The sequence below is a fragment of the Fukomys damarensis genome, unplaced genomic scaffold (assembly GCF_012274545.1).
Source record: "Fukomys damarensis isolate Sample0158 unplaced genomic scaffold, DMR_v1.0_HiC HiC_scaffold_13, whole genome shotgun sequence".
Classification (NCBI taxonomy): Eukaryota; Metazoa; Chordata; class Mammalia; order Rodentia; family Bathyergidae; genus Fukomys; species Fukomys damarensis.
Genome location: NW_022900925.1, coordinates 2,913,581 through 2,931,649, shown reverse-complemented (window position 1 = coordinate 2,931,649; position 18,069 = coordinate 2,913,581). Strand labels below are relative to the sequence as shown.

The 18,069-nt window shown below is 36.1% G+C and overlaps 1 protein-coding gene and 1 long non-coding RNA gene across 5 annotated transcripts in view; one reads left to right on the top strand and one right to left on the bottom strand.

The window, feature by feature from the left end:
- Tekt3 (tektin 3) overlaps positions 1–12,417 on the bottom strand; it is a 29,388-nt gene extending 16,971 nt beyond the window's left edge. The window contains exons 1-4 of one of the 4 annotated variants that reach the window (XM_010618832.1): positions 12,297–12,417; positions 8,781–8,871; positions 3,402–4,009; positions 473–556 (exon numbers count right to left, since the gene is read on the bottom strand). In XM_010618832.1, the coding sequence (XP_010617134.1) occupies positions 473–556; positions 3,402–4,004 (687 nt within the window). In that variant the 5' untranslated portion in view covers positions 4,005–4,009; positions 8,781–8,871; positions 12,297–12,417. Of the gene's footprint in view, positions 1–472; positions 557–3,401; positions 4,010–8,780; positions 8,872–9,617; positions 9,637–12,230 lie in introns of those variants that run through there. The other 3 variants (XM_010618833.1, XM_010618834.2, XM_033762776.1) reach the window with 3 other exon arrangements.
- A 135-nt stretch (positions 12,418–12,552) lies between these two features.
- LOC104858569 lies at positions 12,553–17,946 on the top strand. The gene is made up of 3 exons (XR_779170.1): positions 12,553–12,632; positions 15,663–15,805; positions 17,661–17,946. It is a non-coding gene; the product is annotated as an uncharacterized LOC104858569 (long non-coding RNA).
- Positions 17,947–18,069: the final 123 nt, after the last annotated feature.

The window sequence follows — 18,069 nt, the reverse complement described above, 5'->3', positions numbered from 1 at the left end:
TTGTTTGTTTGTTTGTTCATTTATTTTGGGTACTGGGGATCAAACTCAGGACCTCACACTTTCCAGGCAGGTGCTGTAACACTGAGCTAAATCCCCAACCTAAGCATATTTAGTAAAATGACTGAAATATTCCAAAATTGACACTGACTTCTGCCCAACGGAACTGCAAGTGATTTTTATATTTCTTTCACGCTTTCTTACATATTTCAAATTCCCTATGAAAATGTATTACTTTTAAAGCTAAAATATTTATCTTTGTGCTATAAACACGATATGCTAATTCTACTTATAAGTGGCTTTATAGTACATTTTACACTTTCTTTCTTTATTGGTACCGGGAATCCAACTCTGACCCTTGTGCTTGTGACACAGGCGCTGGAACCCCTGAGCTAAACCCCTAGCCCCATTTCACACTTTAAATATATGTTTACAATGAAGACTTTTGTAACTAAAGCATTTCCCCCATATTTACCGTGAGCAGTTCTGTTTCAACTTCATCATGAACTAAGTCAATTCCCATTCTCTTCTCTCGATGAAGTAAACATTCTCGGGCAACCTACAGACCCATAAATAATAAAGTGCATGAATACAAACTGATAACTTTTTCAGAAATAAGTCAAGAGATACTCCCAACACCAACTTTTCAAGCCATTTTGTGGAAATTTAGTATGAAAAAGACCATGGCAACTAAATACCTTTGCTGCTAGCTAAAAAGTAAAGTTGATGCTTCAGAATAGCTTGGAAAAATGACTTGTTTGGCAAGTTGAAAAAATAAAACAAATAGCATCTCTGCAAAATAATATATGAGAAAATTACTTGGCATAGTTTATTCATGACCAGTGGTTCCATAACAAATTATTATTTCTGAGTATTTTCTACTAAGTATAAGGAATAAATGAATGGTTATCTTTTAGGACATTGGAATATTTGTGGGTTTCTGGTGGTTGTTTTTGTTTGTTTGTTTGTTGTTCTTGTTTTGTTTTTGGTACCAGGGATCAAACTCGGGTCCGTGCACTTGCAAGGCAGGTGGTGGAACCACTGAGCTAAATCCCTGGCCCCTAATTGATTCTTTTTAAAGTGCTATTTATTGTGTTTCCAATTATAAAAAGGATACATTTTTATCTATTAAGGAGAAAAATACAAAAAATACTAGTTAGCCATACTCTTATAATTGTTTTGTTTTCTTGCTTTAACAAAATGGAAGGTATAATGTCCTTACACTTATATATTGTGCTTTTCAAGATGACATTAAATAGTAGATCTGAGTCATAAAATATTCTGAGATAATGTTAATGACTCCAATGGAAAACATTAGATTGCGAACAATAAATTATATATAAAAGAACATTATGTGGCTGTTAAAATATTTTTTCAAAAACTGTTTTATGATATAGAACTATTATATGTTAAAATTTTAAAAGCATACATGTAAGAGTATATAAATTATAATCCAGATATAGTATCATTGAATGTTTGTATTATTAAAATCACGTATTATTAAAATTTAAATTTTGATAGTATAATTTACATTTATCAGAGGAGAAATTAATGGGTCAAAGGAAACTCCGGTTACTTTACTACATACTACTAAATCACTTTCCAAGAAATTTCTGCTAACCCACCATCCCATCAGTAATATATGAAAGTGCCCATTTTTCACTCTTTTGCCAATCCTAGATGTCAGAGGTTTTCACTGTTGCAAATTGGAGAGGTCAAAGTCTACCTGTTCAATTTTGTCGGCATTGTTTTACTAAGTTTTAACATTTTTTTCTCATGTTAGTGATCATCTATATTTTCTCTTTTGAAACATATATGTTTACATAACTCACTCTGAATTTAAACAGGAGTTTCTGATCCTGTGTTGGGAGTAAATGTTCCAGCACACAAGAACATGTGGACAAAAATTGCAGAAAACAATTCAAATTAGAGGTATCTCACTGAAAGTAGCCATCACTGAGAAGAGTACAAAGAGAAGAAACTGGATCTCCTCCATGAGAGGAGAGGGCTATTGTCTCAAGGACACTAAATCCTTGAAGGTAGTGTAGGAGGCACTGCACTGTAAAATAAATCAGTAATCCTCAAAATGAGTGGAGGTTCAAGGAAAGTACAGGAGGCCTTCTAATTCTGAACAATTCCCAATGAATTACTTTTAAGATATAGCATTAGTATACTGTCAACCTTTCTTGGGACCCTGGAGATTGTATATATATATCTGTGTGTGTGTTTGTGTGGTTGGTGGGGAGGGGGTGTGACAAGAAGTGACACCATGCAGGGATGACTGGTCAGTTTAAGCCTCTAGCCTTCCAGTTCCTCAGTTCTTAAACTCTTCTGGTGGAGATACCACAGCGCTACTGCCAACACTTCTCATATGGGAAACAACTCAGGTGAACATGAAGACAAATAGTGTTAGCTACAGTCATCAGAATATATACACATAAAATATATACATAGAAAATAATTTGTATGATTTGCACAACTTCAATATGGAACGTTTCTTTTCAATGGTGGAAGGCAGAATAGCATTAGAGGACCCATCGGGTAGTTCCAGAGTCAGATGTGATTTGGACCTACTCAGAAGCCTGGCCAGAGGCTGGCAATTAACTAAAATGCTGCCTCCATTACCAGAGCAATGAGCACTACCACGATGCCATTTGTCTATTTAATAAAACTCATTCCTAAAATGCTCTCATTTGATGCTTTGTGCCCTGAAACAGAAGTGTAATATATACACACTTTATGACACAAACTAAAGGAATATACATGTTTCTTAAATGTTTTTTACCTTATTCTACAGTCAGCAAAAACCAAACAGACTTCTGAGAGATAAGAAGCAAGTGCAGCCCTGTAGTCCCACCAATCCTAGAGGCTGAGTTGGAAGGATAGAAAGTTCAAGCCAGCCCAGTAATTTAATAGCTTAGCAAAATCATGTCTCAAAAAAAATTTTTTTTTAAGGCTGGAGATGTAGCTCAGTGTGACACTATTGTTGTTCAATTCCCAGTACTTCTAACATTTTAAAAAATGAATAAATAAAAATACATTAGAAAAATATAAAAATTTGGCTGTAGCTTAGTGTGAAGGGCCCTGAGTTCAATCACTCTCTGTCAGAGAGAGAGAGAGAGGGATTTTCACCTTAAAATTATGTGTCTTAATGGTGTCTTTTTAGTCTTCTTCACAATCAGAATTCTTAAAGTGGTTGTTCTGTGTAATGTGTAAAAATGGCAATGGTTTTTTTTCATGACTCAAATCAATACAGATGTAATGATACAGGGGGTGCTTCTACAGGTTAAATAAAACATAATTTCATATATAAATAACTTTAGAAATTCAACCAGTGGGCTATAGTAATCAAAATGCAGTTCCTTTTATGAGTAGTAGTATTAGTTATCAGCTCCCAAATTTACCTGCAGAGGGGCTTCAGTTTCCATTAATGCCCTCTCTAATCTTTTCTTAATATCAGTAAGTGCATTTGTCTCTCCAATCATTTCATCCAACTCATGAGTGATTTCAGATTTCCAAAAGCTTATGTCATTGACACGTTCCCCCAAATTTTGGGTAGAGTCTGCCTGGGTTTTTCTTGTTTGTTGATGTTTGTCCTGAATGAGGCGAGATGTATCCACTCTGAGTCTCTCTGAATTATGTCGGGAGGTATTGGACTCTTGGTAGTTAGTTAAATTGGACCTGTACCAATCGTCAGGAGTGTATCTTGTGAAGAGGGTGGTTCTGTTGGAAACAAAGGGAACCATGGTGCTCTCTCGCACCCTCTGAGACCTGGTGCAGTATGGGCCCAAGGTTGGAGAGTTGGAGGCTGCTCTGTAGTATGTGCTTGGTCTCCAAGGAAGGCTCAAGCTATGGGTCAAATTGTAATGGGGAAATCTGTCCCTGTAGCTTGATGCCATGGTACCAATGGCTGGTAGAAAGTTAGTTGGTGCTGGTGCCGGGTGGGCGCAAGTTGATGTTAAAGTAGAACCTAAGGTCTCCATGGTGCTCAAACATGATTTGTACATCTCTCCTGTTAAAAAAGAAAAAGGAAAAATAGTTACATATGTTAGTATCACAAAAAAATGTAAATAAAACCACATATGCGACTTAGTATTAGTTGTCTGCTCTTTGACTAGTTAGGTATTTTTTCTAACTTGTTATCCATACTTTCTGGTGATAATCTATTCCAAATTGTTTTCCATCTCCATGTCTCTAGAATGTTTTAAGGTCATATTTTAAAAATTAATTTTACTAGTACATTTAAGGTATGCAATATAATGACATTCATCATTGGAAATTTGCACCTTTACGTCATCCATCTTGGTTCTTACTTTTCCTTATTCCCCTATTCCCCCCTGTCTACAAAGACTTTGTTTCCAGTTTTTATTTTTCTCAGATTAAGGTCATATTTTTAAAAATCGGCCGTCCTAATTTTTGAATTTTTAAAATTGAGAGTAATAATGTCTTACGATAACAAATTCCAATCAAGAGCCTAAATGATGCAGTTTAACAAAGAGGGATTCAAATATTAGCTCTTCTATTTACTAGCCATGTGACATAGGGCAAATTACTTAACCTCTCTGTGCCTCAGTTGTTTCATCTATAAATAACAGAAAGTAACAGTACTTCCTTCCTGAATTGCTGTAAACACCATTAACAACAAAGGGTCATTTAGCAGCACTCCAGTACTGGTACTGTGTTATCTCAAATAAACACATGGTCTGGGCAACAATGGTGTGGCTGGTGTGTAAACACGGATTAGGGCAAGTACTTGATCTCCTCTCCAGGCAACCTGCCACCTCTAATACAGAAATTCTGGAGCAGCCGCAGGAATACAAGGATTAAGGCAATGAGAAGTATTTAAAATGCATAGCACAACAATTAGTGTATAGCAAATATTTAACAAATGTTAATTTTTAAATTACTAATTCAGAGGCACATATACAGTAAGAGATAAATATCTTTTCACCCTTACAGGTGAATTCCTTAGAAGTAGCCCCTGTGACTATGCATAGTTTAATAATAGCTGAACTTTTAAGTCTTTTTCCTATTCATATATGGACATATATTATTAAATATGTACCACAGACATCTACCTATATGCCATCTTAATATAAAAATTGAACCCTAATCATCGTACATACCATTCTAGAACACAGTTTTTTAAAGGCTAAATATATGTTTTGTACCTATCCTTCTTGCCACTTCCACTGTTTGGAAATTTTGCTCATTACTATTCCTGAAAGCCAAAGATGACAAATGACATACTTTTCATAGTCTAAATATTGTTTAGAGATTAATGTCTATGGATCTATTTACTGAAAAGAAAAAATAATGTCAGAACTAATTCTTTGCTCTATTAACAATAAAAGCAGAATACTTCAATTATTACTTTAAGAGCTATTTCTTGAAGCCTTTGGTACCAAACTACAAAATAATCTGTTTGTAAGACCTGTATCCAAGTCAATATCCACTCAGACCACATGGCAGTGACCCACATACATGGCCCTAGAACCTTCCTTTCTTTCTATATCCTTCCAACCTATAGCCCTCAACTACTTTATGCTACTGGCCAACCTTAAGAGAATGATGGTGAAAAAGAAAACCTTAGTAAGCACTTATAGTTCTTTACTTCAGTTTGAAACTTTATGGCTTTTTTCAAAGGCAAGTTCCAATCCTTAAATTTTTTTCTTTTATTTCTAACCCCATCTTCAAGTCAAATCTAGAAATAAAATCATTTTCTTCTAGCGAGAAGTTTCACGTGGTTATGGGCCACTCTTGTTTCACTTTGGCTAATTCTTTACCACAAGGGATCCCAAAACCAGTGGCTCACTTGGTCTTTGACCACAGGATTCCAAGCCTATTAGGTTGGCATCTTGAGACCTCCCAACCCCTGAACCATGAGTCTTCTACTCTAAGGCTGATATACAAAGCTTCAAATGCATAAACCAAATGAAGCACTGGGACTAAGAACAATCCATGGAGGTTATAAAAGTATTTGGAGATTTGATTTTAACTAGAGATGAGATATGGCCTAGAAAACTGAAGTATAGAATCAGTTGTTTATAATTCAAAAAGTAGAGTGCTCTCATATGGTGGTAAGTTTCACAGGCAGGACAGCATTTTATAGCCACAACTAGAGCTCTAACTCCTGCCTACATCTTTAAAAGTTAATCAGGAAGACTGTATGAAAGGTATCACATCATGATGTTTCACCAAACTATTTCACTATCATGTTTTTTCATTGTTGGTCAAGAAAACCAAGGTCTAAAAAAACATTTAAGAACTGGAAATATATTCCTAACCATGAAAGACTAATAAAGACTTAGGCTGTTATATTTAAAAACCTAGACCAAATACATGAAGCAACTGCTCTCATACATTGGAAAACAGGCAGCAGTGGAATGGTTCACCAAGAGGAGAAATAAATATGATGAATCCTCTTACTATCCTGGCATTGTGGCTTGAGGCAATTTCCAGCGCACAGTGGAAAAGCAGATAAAAACAGAACAGAGCCTTGCAGACTTTGTAAGTTGAGAAACTTATCAGAATTTGGAGAGGCTGTCACAGCTCGAAGTTGTGAAGCAGAATTCTGCAATAAAATGAGCAATGCATTGCAAAGAGCTCCAGAAATCTACATAGGAAGCCACTTGAGTCTTTGCTGAGTAATAGAATACACACACAATGCCAGACTCTTCACAAACTTTGGCAATGAGTGCAGGTAGATTTGTTAAGGGAACATTTTCTAGAATTTGCAGAGGGTGGAGTCAGACTAACCAGATTGTTGAGCCAATGGTGATGACTTGGAGCACTCAGTGGAGGCCTCAGAGGAGGGACACATTTAAGGTAGGGCTGAACTATCCTTGGAATGAAGATATTGAAGACTTACTCTAACAAAACCTGAAAACAGGCCTTAAGGAGATTAAACTATCAAGATACTCCAGTCAAAAGATAACCAAATACACCAAGAGGAAGGAAAATATGACTCATAATTAGCTGAAATCAGTCTATGGAAACAAGACTAGAAATAGCAGAGATGATGGGACTAGCAAATTATGTTTAAATATTTGATTCAAGAACACCAGGAATGGAGATGTGGAAGGTTAAAAGAATCAAATGAAACATTAGCGATAAAACATATAATATATAGTTGTAGAATTTTACTCGATGAGATGAACAGCAGATTAAACATTGAAGAAATAAAGATTAGTAAACTCAAGTCTAACCAAACAAAAGCACATAAGTGCCAGCGATTTAACTCGTGGTGCTGCTACCTGCCTTGCAAGCACAAGGGTGCGAGTTCGATCCCCAGTACCAACAAACAAACAGAAAAACACCAAACTAAAGCACATACATTTTTTTTTAACTGAGAAAAAGTGAAAAATCACCTCAGTGATCTCTGGTACAAAAGCAAGTGGTTTAACATCATGTATCTGAGTGTCATAAATAGAGAGGAAATAAAATATTTTAAAGAAATAATGACTGGATATTCTCAAAATGTGATGAAAATTATAATTCCTAGGTCTAAGAAGCTTCCTGAACTCCAAGGGGATAAACACACACAAACACACACACACACACACACACACACACACACACACTCACGCACGTGTGTGCGGGCATATACAGAGCTCACTGCCACCCTCCCCACCTCAGCAAAACCAAGCAGGTAAAAACCAGTGATAAAAAAAACCTTAAAATTAGTGTAAGAAGACCCCTTAACTAAAAAGAACAAAGATAAACACTCTGTAGAATTACTATCAGAAGTTATCTAAGCCAGAACAAAACTTCTTCTGGAAACTCTGGGGATCAAACCCAGGTCTCACACATCCTAGGCAAGCATGCTACTACCAAGCCGTATGCCGAGCCCTAACCATCGTTAAAAGGCTAGAAGAAAGTGTGTGCCTATAATTTGATATTCAGTGACAATATCCTTCAAAAAGGCAAAATGAAATATTATTTTTTCTTTTATTGAGTTTATTGGTACATTTTAGGTATCTTAGGTATTCCAAAATGAAATATTATTAAACAAAAGTCAAAGAATTCATCATTGGCAGACCTGAAATAAAAGAATCATTAAAGGAAATTCTCTAGGCAAAAGGAAATTATACCAGATGGAAACTTGGGTCTACACAAAAAAATGAATAATGTTAGAAACTGTAAGCATGCATACTACTATTTTTTTTAAATTTCTTCCAATTTTCGAATCCCTCTAAAAGATAGTCACTGAAAGTAAAAACAAAAATTTTATAAAGTAGAATTATATGTTAACAACAGCACAAATGGCGGGAGGCTTAGATGGAAATTTATTATTACAAGGGTCTTCTTATAACTAAAATCATATGATGTTATTTAAATGAATCTTGTGATAAATTAAAATGTGTGTTTTAAACCTCTGCACTTTTCAAACTATAATCTAAGGACCCACAGGCTGCCTAAGACCTTCCCAGGGGTGAAACAATCAAAATTATTTTCATACTCAGTTGCTATTTGCCTTTTTTGCCCTCATTCTATCACAAACTTACATTGCAGTTTTCCTGAGGTGGCATCGTATGTGTTATCACAACAGACTAAATGAATATATGGAAACTCAGCTACCAAGCAAGAAATTTAAGAACATGCCAAAAATGTAAAACACGAACATTCTTCTCAGTAATTTTTTTGCTTTGGAAAATAAAAGTTATTTATAATAGTACATGCTATATTGTTATTTTTAGAAAGATTCCTATCTTTAACTTCAAAATTTTAATTTCTATTATAATAAAGATTTCTAATATAATAAAGACAGTATAACTACATACATTAAGGTCTTTTAGGTCTTCAATATTTTGTAAAAGCGTCCTGGCTCAAACACCAAAAAGCTTTTTAACTGCTGCTGGCCAGAAGAAATCTCTAAGGGAGAAAAAAAAAAGAATTTTATCTAATAAGCCAAGCAAAATGTCAGATTGATCAAATAATCCAATATAAAGACAGATTTCTCAGAATGATTTTTTTTTTTTTTTTTTTTTTTTTTTTTTTTTGGTACCAGGGATTGAACTCCAGACCTTGCACTTGCAAGGCAGGCAGCAGAACCACTGAGCTAAATCCCTGGCTCTTTTCAGAATGATTTTTAAATGGTAACATCAAATTCTATACTGTCTAAACAATCCTATTTTAAATATAAAACAGGCACTTAAAGTATGAAATATATATATATATATATATATGTAAACACTAATCAAAAAACATTGAAGTGGCCATATTAATATAAAAGTAAGTAGACCTCAGAACAAGAAGTATTATTAGAGATAAAGCGGATAACATGATATCACATTATCATGAACCACAAAACAAATATCAGTAAACATCAACTACTGAAATCAAAGTATGTATGTTGTTTGACTATATCAGAATTAAATTATCAATCAATAATAGGAAGACATTTGTAAAATCCCCGAATAGTAGAAAATTAAACAACATGGTTCCAAATAACTCATGAATCAATGAAAAAATTACATAGGAAATGACAAAATATCTTTAAGTGAATGAGACTACAGCAGATCAACATTTATAAAATGTAGCTAAAATAGTAATTATTAGGAAGGTTTTAAATTTTAAATGTTTATATTAGAAATTAAGAACAAGCTAAAATCAGTAACCTGTGTTTTCATCTTGGCAGGGTAGAGGGGAGCAAAACTAAAGTAGAATGCAGAAATAAAAATAATAAAGGAGAAAATAGACAAGTAGAAAAAATATCATTAAGATCCTAGTGATAAAATGATAAGCTTTTTGCTAGACTTATCAAAATTGAAGGAAAGAAGGCAAATCACTGACATCAAGCATAAAAGAGGAATGTTAAGTATACAGCAAACATTAGAAAATTAGTAATAAAGCAATATTACTAATTTTATGTGAAACACTTAATAACTTAGATGAAATGGATAAATGATACTAATAAAATTGACTAAAGAAGAAATAGATAACCTAAGTAACCCTATAGTAAAGAATTTGAATCTACAATTTAAAAATCCCTCCTCAAAACTTCAGGCCCAGATAGATTCACTGATAAATTTTACCAAACTTTTGAAAAAGAAATAATGCCTCAGTTCTTAAAAGCCAATGGCTTAATTTTGCTTATGTGTGTTTTACAATGTTTAAATGATTCTCTAAATTCTAACTCAGTCACTTCCTAAGAGGGCATGTGTAGCAGGTACTAAGAGCACTCATTAATTTTATGAATATCTAATATTTCCAATTACATTATTTTGAAAATACCTAAGGGAACAATCTACCCCCTAGATCATGCAATTGCTTTTTATTATACTTTTAGTCATGATGACCAAAAAGCATTTTTAGAAATGAGGGTTGTGCTATAAAGTAAAACATAATGTTTGACTATGTTCGTTTAATGTGCAGTCAATAGGTATTTATGTACTGGAAAAATGCTAGAATTGTCTTCTGTAAATATTAACATACTTAATAGAGTACCAATCTCAGAGGTTGTAAGAATTGGAAAGCTCCATTCCATAGCAATTGAAAACATACAGGGCCTCAAGTTGAGCAAATGAATATATATCATTAGCACATTTAGGCAAGACTTTATGGTTATAAATACTTTAAACGATAAAAACCAATGGATCATTTTCTGCAAAAGATACAAGGAAAGGAAGTTTACCAGACTTGTTCCATACTCTTCCTCTGACTAGTGGCAAGCATAGGCTTGAAACAGCCACATATGATCCTTTCATTTTTCTCAGTTCTATCCATTTGATTACTCAGATTTTTCAAATTGAAGTAGAATTAAAACATTGTCACCAATACATTAGTAAATACAGAACTAGAAGAAATCATATCAGATTTCAATGCTTTGGTAATTTCTTTATACATACACTAAGAACACAGGAAGAGTTGAATAATCTCTACTGTAAAAAAAGTTTGGTAAGGAATTACACTTTCATGATGTGTAGATTACTATGTAGCAGTAGCTAGTAAATTCCCTGCGGCCCAACTACCCTAATCCTTGATGTATACCAGGATACTATGTACCTAACTAGAATGTATATGAATACATCTCATATTTTTTACAGGGAATAATCTGGTCTACAAGTAGGATGATGCATACATAATTTTGTGGTAATTTTATACAAGAATTATAAAATTATTTCAAAATAAAACAGAAAAAAATTTTAAAACCCCAGCAATACAAGAATAAATAAATAAAAGAATTACCACACCACAGTTAAATGACCTAGAACATGTTCTGCACTAATACCACCATACTAACTTTAAAAATAACTCTGTGTTAAATTTTGTACAAATATGTAAGCAATAAAAGTTTAAAAATGCAGAGTGTATAAATAAACGCTAAATTCGGGCATCTGAGTACAGTAGGGAAGAAGAGAAGGGTATGGAATTTCCGAAGGCTGCTGTAAGAGGCTTTGGGCTAAAGATACAGCTCAGTGGTGCATCGGCCCCAGGTTCTATTCCCAGCAATGAAAAAAAAAAAAAAATTGAAGGAGAAGAAAATGAAAGACTCGATTGCAATTGTGCTTGGATCAAGTTTTTATATGACTGAGTGTGTGTGTGTGTGTGTGTGTGTGTGTGTGTGTGTTTTAATTTAGGACTTGACGGATGGGTGCTTTTTCATTCTACTTATTTTGCTGTTTCATTTTTCAAGAAGAAAAAACATTTATCAGATACTTCAAAACACTATGTCTATTAACAAACTATTTTTTTTCTAAAATGACTAAGTGAATAATTTTAGCCATGTCTAAACTGTTTGCCTACAACAACACAAGCGGACCAGGAAAAAAAAAATAAAAGGGATTGGTCTACACAGCCAAAACCCAAGCCAGAGCTTCCTGGCCAGTGAGAGAACACTTGCTTCTGGCTGAATTTCGGAGACCCTTGTCCTCCCTTTGGCTTCAGCTGGGAACCCTGGACTGAAGACACAGAGGCAAAAAGGCCCAGCGTTCCAGCTACAAACACCGGGCGAGCAGCACAGGACTGCTGCCAGGTGTAAGAAAGTACACAGAGTAGCAGACACGCGCGGGTCTGGACGCCCCTTCCCTGCTTCCACCTTTAAAATAACCACTCAATCCCTGAAAGGCATCGGAAAGGCAAACTATGAGGGGACAGGGAGTGGATAGGAGATGTCTGTCGGCTTGTAGGGGTTTTATTTAAGGACAAAGAGTAAGACGGAGAAATGAAGGGCTGTGCAGGGTTTCTGCGACTCCCCTCTCCCCCCGATTCTGTGCATAGACATTGGAGACCTGATTGGCAAAGAGGATCTCTTTGGGTCATCCCAGCAGCAGGCAGGTGTGGCCCAGGCCACTCACCGGTCAGCGGATGCCTGGGTACAGGCAGGAAAGGGGATGGTGTAGGAGGCGGTGAGAGCTTAAGGTCCCAGACCCACCGCCGCCGCCCACTGTAGATAAGGTCCAGACCTTCGGGGAGCTAGCCCCGCCTTTCTCATCTGTGACGTCACTCCTGTGGACCACTCAACGGCCACCCCGACCCGCTTCCCAGGAGCCGATTGGTCGGTCTATGGAGCAGCAGAAGGCGGGAATTGCTATCGCTGGAAGGAAAGCGCTAGGGAGGCGGTTGCCAAGGACGCTATAGCGCTTAGTAACTGTGGTCCGCGGAAGACAAGCTAGGTCCTAGAGAAGAAAGAGGTGAGAAGCAGCCCAAGTGGTGAGCCCTGGTGATTCTTCCGCCTCTCCTGCAGCACTTGATTCTGAGCTCTTTGAACTGCAGAGAACTTGGTAGTCATTCTAAGGGAGCAAAAAGTGCCTGGGGTGTTAGCACCTGTCCTGGGAAGCCTCCACTTTTATGTCCCCACTCTCTCTAACAGAGCTTCTCCCTTGGAGGATTACCTGGTGATCTTTCCCTCCTTCTGCGCTCTGGGGTAAAAGTTTAAATGTCTCTCTTCCTCTCCCTCGCCTCTCTCTCCCTCCACCTCCCCTCTCCCCGTCTCTGTCCCTCTCCTTCTCCCTCTCCCTCTCTCCTGTCTTTCTCTGTCTATCTCTGTCTCTGTCTCTGTCTCCACCACCCCTCGAATTTTTCCCCTTAATACCCATACTGTTTCGTCCAGGCTGGATCACCCATCCATGTAACCTCCTTCCAACACTGTAATGGGAGTTTGTATTTTACAGATGAAGCCACTGAAGTTTGGAGAAGTTAACTGACTTAAACACAGTCACCCAGTAGCAGAGCTTGCGCTACAACTCAGATCTGTCAAACTTCTGCCATGAGTTAGCCTTCTCACCACGTGAGCGGAAGTCACTGAGTTGCTTTGGTCACCATCAACGCTAAGGAAAATACAGCTCTCTGTTCATCATTCCCGGTGTTTCTTGTGTGACACTCCACTAAAGGGAGTTGGTTGCTGGTCCTCAGCTTTGCCCCTTCAGAAACCTGGTTCTGTCAGAGTCTCAGGTTTGACAGAAGCCCAGGCCAACTGACCTCAGGGAGCCTACATAACGCCACCAGGGCTTACATCTAGCAACATGGTCCCTCTGCAAATGAAGATAAGCCCAGAATATTGTCCCTAAGTAGGAAAACTACAGAAAACCCCTAGTCTTCTGTTCATAAAACTGTATGCGGAACTCAACAAGCCAAGCCCAGTCTCCTGTACCCCACACCAGTGCTGTCAAATTGTTTTTCTATATTCTTTATCAGCACCATTCAGCTTCACTCTGAGCTACGGATATTACTATTTTTCTTTCAGGATAGTGTGCTGTATTTTGTATTAATTCTCAGAATTCAAGGTGGACTTCTTATCCCCTTGGACTGTAGACAACACAGTTCATACTAACATAGTTGTCGAGTCAGTAGGCTGGCAACCATTCTAAAATAGATTTAGTTACCTGCAAACTTCTTGCTATAATGTGAAATGCCCAATACCATTGATAATTGCATATCAAATTCAATGTCTGATTTTTTTAAAGTGATGAAATTATAGCATAATTTGGTCTTTTGAGTGATCCTTTAAGTAAATTTTTAAACCTCAGATTAAAATTCCAGGTTAAACTGGTCAGCTTTGGTCTTCACAGAAAGAATTGAATGATTTAAAAAATAATTTAAATACTCTCAAAAGATCATTCCTTAAGTATTCAGTCTTTGTCAGAATTAAGGGATTAGTTCTCACCCTTCCACTTTATTTAGCAGTGGAGACCTCTGATGATGCTTATTTGCCTCATTGCTAAAGGGAATAAAGCAAAAAAACCTGCACTTAAATATTCCACTTCACTTTTCTCAGCAGCCCCAAAAGTTCAACAATGTGTGTGTGTGTGTGTGTGTGTAGGATGTGTGTGTGCATGCTAAAGAGTAGATAATAGAAAAATAAAAGAGGAAAAGAAGTAAAAGAGATATCTAGGAGTGTGAGTGTATTGGAAGGAAGGGGGAACATTTAGAAAAAAGAAGAGTTGTCTTTATAGTCAACTGGCTCTAATCTACTTATTCCAAATCCTCTTAATTCTGCAATTGCATTTCATAGCATTTTATACAGGAAAATTGGAAATATTTGCATTCTGGAAGAGGCAATCAAAATATTCACCACCTTCATTTTAGAATATATCTGTTCTTGAAGTGTATTCATCATTGTTATCAGAAATTACTTAAACTTGAGTCATTTATAGGAAATGGATACACCTTGAGACCATAATTTTAAACGAAATAAATCAGACATACAAGCTGAAATATCACAGTTTCTCTTATATGAGATGAGAAACCTAAAAGACAAATAAAAAGCAAAATGAAAGATAGACAATAGGAAGTAGGGAGAGATCTTTCTCAAAGGGCATCAAGAGATGGAAGGAGAGAAAGGGAATGGAAAGGGGATAAAAAATTAAGATGTGTTATGTACATGTACCAACTCCACACAGGGGATGAAAACATTATGTATTGCTAACGTGTGCTCATAAAAAGAAAAGAAATTACTTAGGGACAAATTTGCACTATTTTCTTCAAACTTACACTACCAATACCCATGGTATGGTCTCCTTGAGTTCTGCTTTGGGAAGTGTTGCTTTTGGAAATAGCGATGCCAACCTATGAACTTGGATCTGGTATCCAAATAAGTGTAAGACACAGACTACAACAATAATGGTTACAGAAAGGGGCCCTGTGGGGGATTAATTAGGAAACTTAACTGGCTATGTAATATATTCACTGAAAATTTGTATCATGAGCAACAATGAGAAAGTCATATCAGTTGTCGCTGCAGTGTTTTGCTTATGTTACTAGGCTATTTATAAGGGTGTGTGTTGAAATCAGGCTTTTTAATTGCACAGATTTTTTCATAGCATGGAATTGCAGGGCACACCTTTTGGGTGCAATTCCAGAGAGCCAAGGCATGTGTACTCAGCCAAGGTTCGCTATCATCATTTGAGCCACTTGTTTAAATAGAATAGCTGCAGTTCAAGAGATTAAATGGCTTTCCCAGTGTCATATTATTGCTTGTGATTTCCTGACCATGGGGAAAGTGGGCTTCCACAGTGCTCTTTGTGTTATCTCATTATATATGTTTTGACATGTTACCTTTCTCATTAAATGAGTTCTGTGAAACCAGGGACTTGACCAATTTCACATTATCCAGAAGGTAACAGTCAGAGTTCCTCATAGGACTGCCTGACCCCAAAGCCTATGATCTTTTTCCATATCAAAGTCTGTACATTCTTCTTCTTATGCGTTCTTTTTGTCCTTAGCACCCACCATCAGGTCTTGCCTCTGCTATACACGTGATATGTGGTGAATGAATGAATGAAAGAATGAAACGTCATAGATCTAGAAAGAGGGACCATATTCCCTCTTGGCACTTACTGGTTCTCCAATTTGTAAATCACTCCAGGTCAGTTGGATTGCTTCATAAAATGAGGATAAAGATTTTTCATTTGCCCCTAAGAAATAGAATTAGGTACTCTATAGAAATTCTTTCCACAGAATAAAGTTCATATGATCACGTGTAAACAATTCTGGGACAACCCGTTGCGAGTGGTATCTACTTCCCTAGAGGTTGGCAGTAAGCCTTGCTTCTCTTTTTATCCTGGGAGAAATAAAATTCAAGGAAAAAGTAATCCAGATTGGAGTGGAATAGTTTAGATGGAGAAATCGGCAACCATTCAGAAGCTAAGGCTGCACAGTTAATTGATTTTCCTGCCTTCTAACTCTCTTTATATGACCTGGGACTACAATCTGAAATTTAATCTTAACGTTTCATTCTGAATGTCCTGGTATTTACAGCAGTCTATGTCATAAATTAATCATCAATGACAACAACAAAAATGATTCATATTAACTGTTGTACTGGGATCCTAGCAACCTACAGAAGGAGATAAAAAACACACAAAAAATATTTAATGGAAGAAAAACAATTTGGTTTAATGTCATTAACAGTCATAAAATGGTAAATGTAGGCTAAACATAGTATTAGGTCATGGATTATATTTTATACTATTGATGGCAAAGAAATAGAAAACTATATCAAGGCTACTTAAAATATCTAATATAGTAAGATCTAAAGTCATTGTGTAATATGTTCCCTAAGAGTCTATAGAAACTACATATTATTAAAGAACTATGACTGCTAAAAAAAGAGGGATACCAACTGGTCTAAGAAGGCTAATTTTTATCAGAGATGCACTGCATTTCATCCAAATAAATCAATAGGACCTTTATTCATTCAGGAAAAAATAACTTCTGGGCTCAGCTGCCATTGCCAGGATGTTAGAATTTTGTCAAGGAGACACGGCCTGTCAAAGAAAATCAGAGTCAACACCACTAATCTATTTTCACTCACACAGTTGTTAAATATTTCTTAGCCCTCAGTAGCACGCAAGGCAATGAATTATTTGTGGTAATTAGGGATGGTGTGTAGGAACTGGCTTATCCTGACCTAGAAGAGGCTTGTAGGGATTTTGCAAGTTGATTGTAAGGCACAGCTACTATTAAAAACTAAATTATATAAAGATACTAATTAATCAATTATATAAAAGCAATGGTAATAAATATGTAAATCTCTTCACTTTCTGATTATTGTACTATACTTTTTAACCTCAAATTTATTTTATGTATTGTATCTTCATCATGGAAATACCACTGTATATTGTGACTTACTGAAGATCTAGTCCCAACTCTGACTGCAGTGGCATCCCATTTGTAGCTTGAAATGACCCTGGTGGGACTACTTATGGTCTAGAAATCATCAAAAGCTACAGATCAATATTTATGTATTAATTTTCTTCATCAAGAAAATGATGAAGAAAATACTACAAAATATATGAGAGTTTCTCGTGCCTGTAGCCATTAAATTATGATGAGCACACACACAAAAATAGAAGCTATATTCTTGTATTTGTAAACAATTATTCAATGCAACAAAAATTAGCTTTACTCATGTCATTCCAACACACATCCACTCATTCCAAGTACATCTTTACTTTTGTCCTACTTGCTAACATAAAAATATCACCCAACATTCATGTGTGAAGTCCCCCTGTGCATCAATTGCAAGTATAGGTTGATTAGAGATACAAGAAAAAAAAATCAATAAAAGCATTCTATGAAAACCAGTCGACTTCATGAAACATAACACACGGAGCATTTGCATATTTTATTGTTATTTATAAACTATGTGCTACACATCTTTTAATATCATTAAAATGTTAGTAAACTTACAAATGTACATATTCACCCATATTTTCCAGAGTCAATGACAGAATTCTTCGATCACCGTGCGAGTCTGTCCTCAAAGGTATTACCACCTAGTGGGAAATGGACAAAATTCCCATGGTGTAGGCCCCACTGTGGTCACACTACCAGAAAAAAGCCCAGTCTTTTCGGAGTTCAGAAGAGGAAAAAGCACCATTACCCAGGGAATCCTAAAAGGGTAGTTTACTGCTTATACAGAAAAATCTCATAGATCTTAAGCTGGCATAAGAAGCTTGTGGAAATACAAGTGGATAGATGTGTGTATTTTTATAAAATATGTGAAGCCCTCATTTCAGAATAATTAATAAATTTATTTTTATTGATATTATTGAAAATATTTTATCATTCATTTATAACCTGGAAGCAGTGAGAGTCTGGATTGTGATTTTTTTTTTTTTTTTTTTT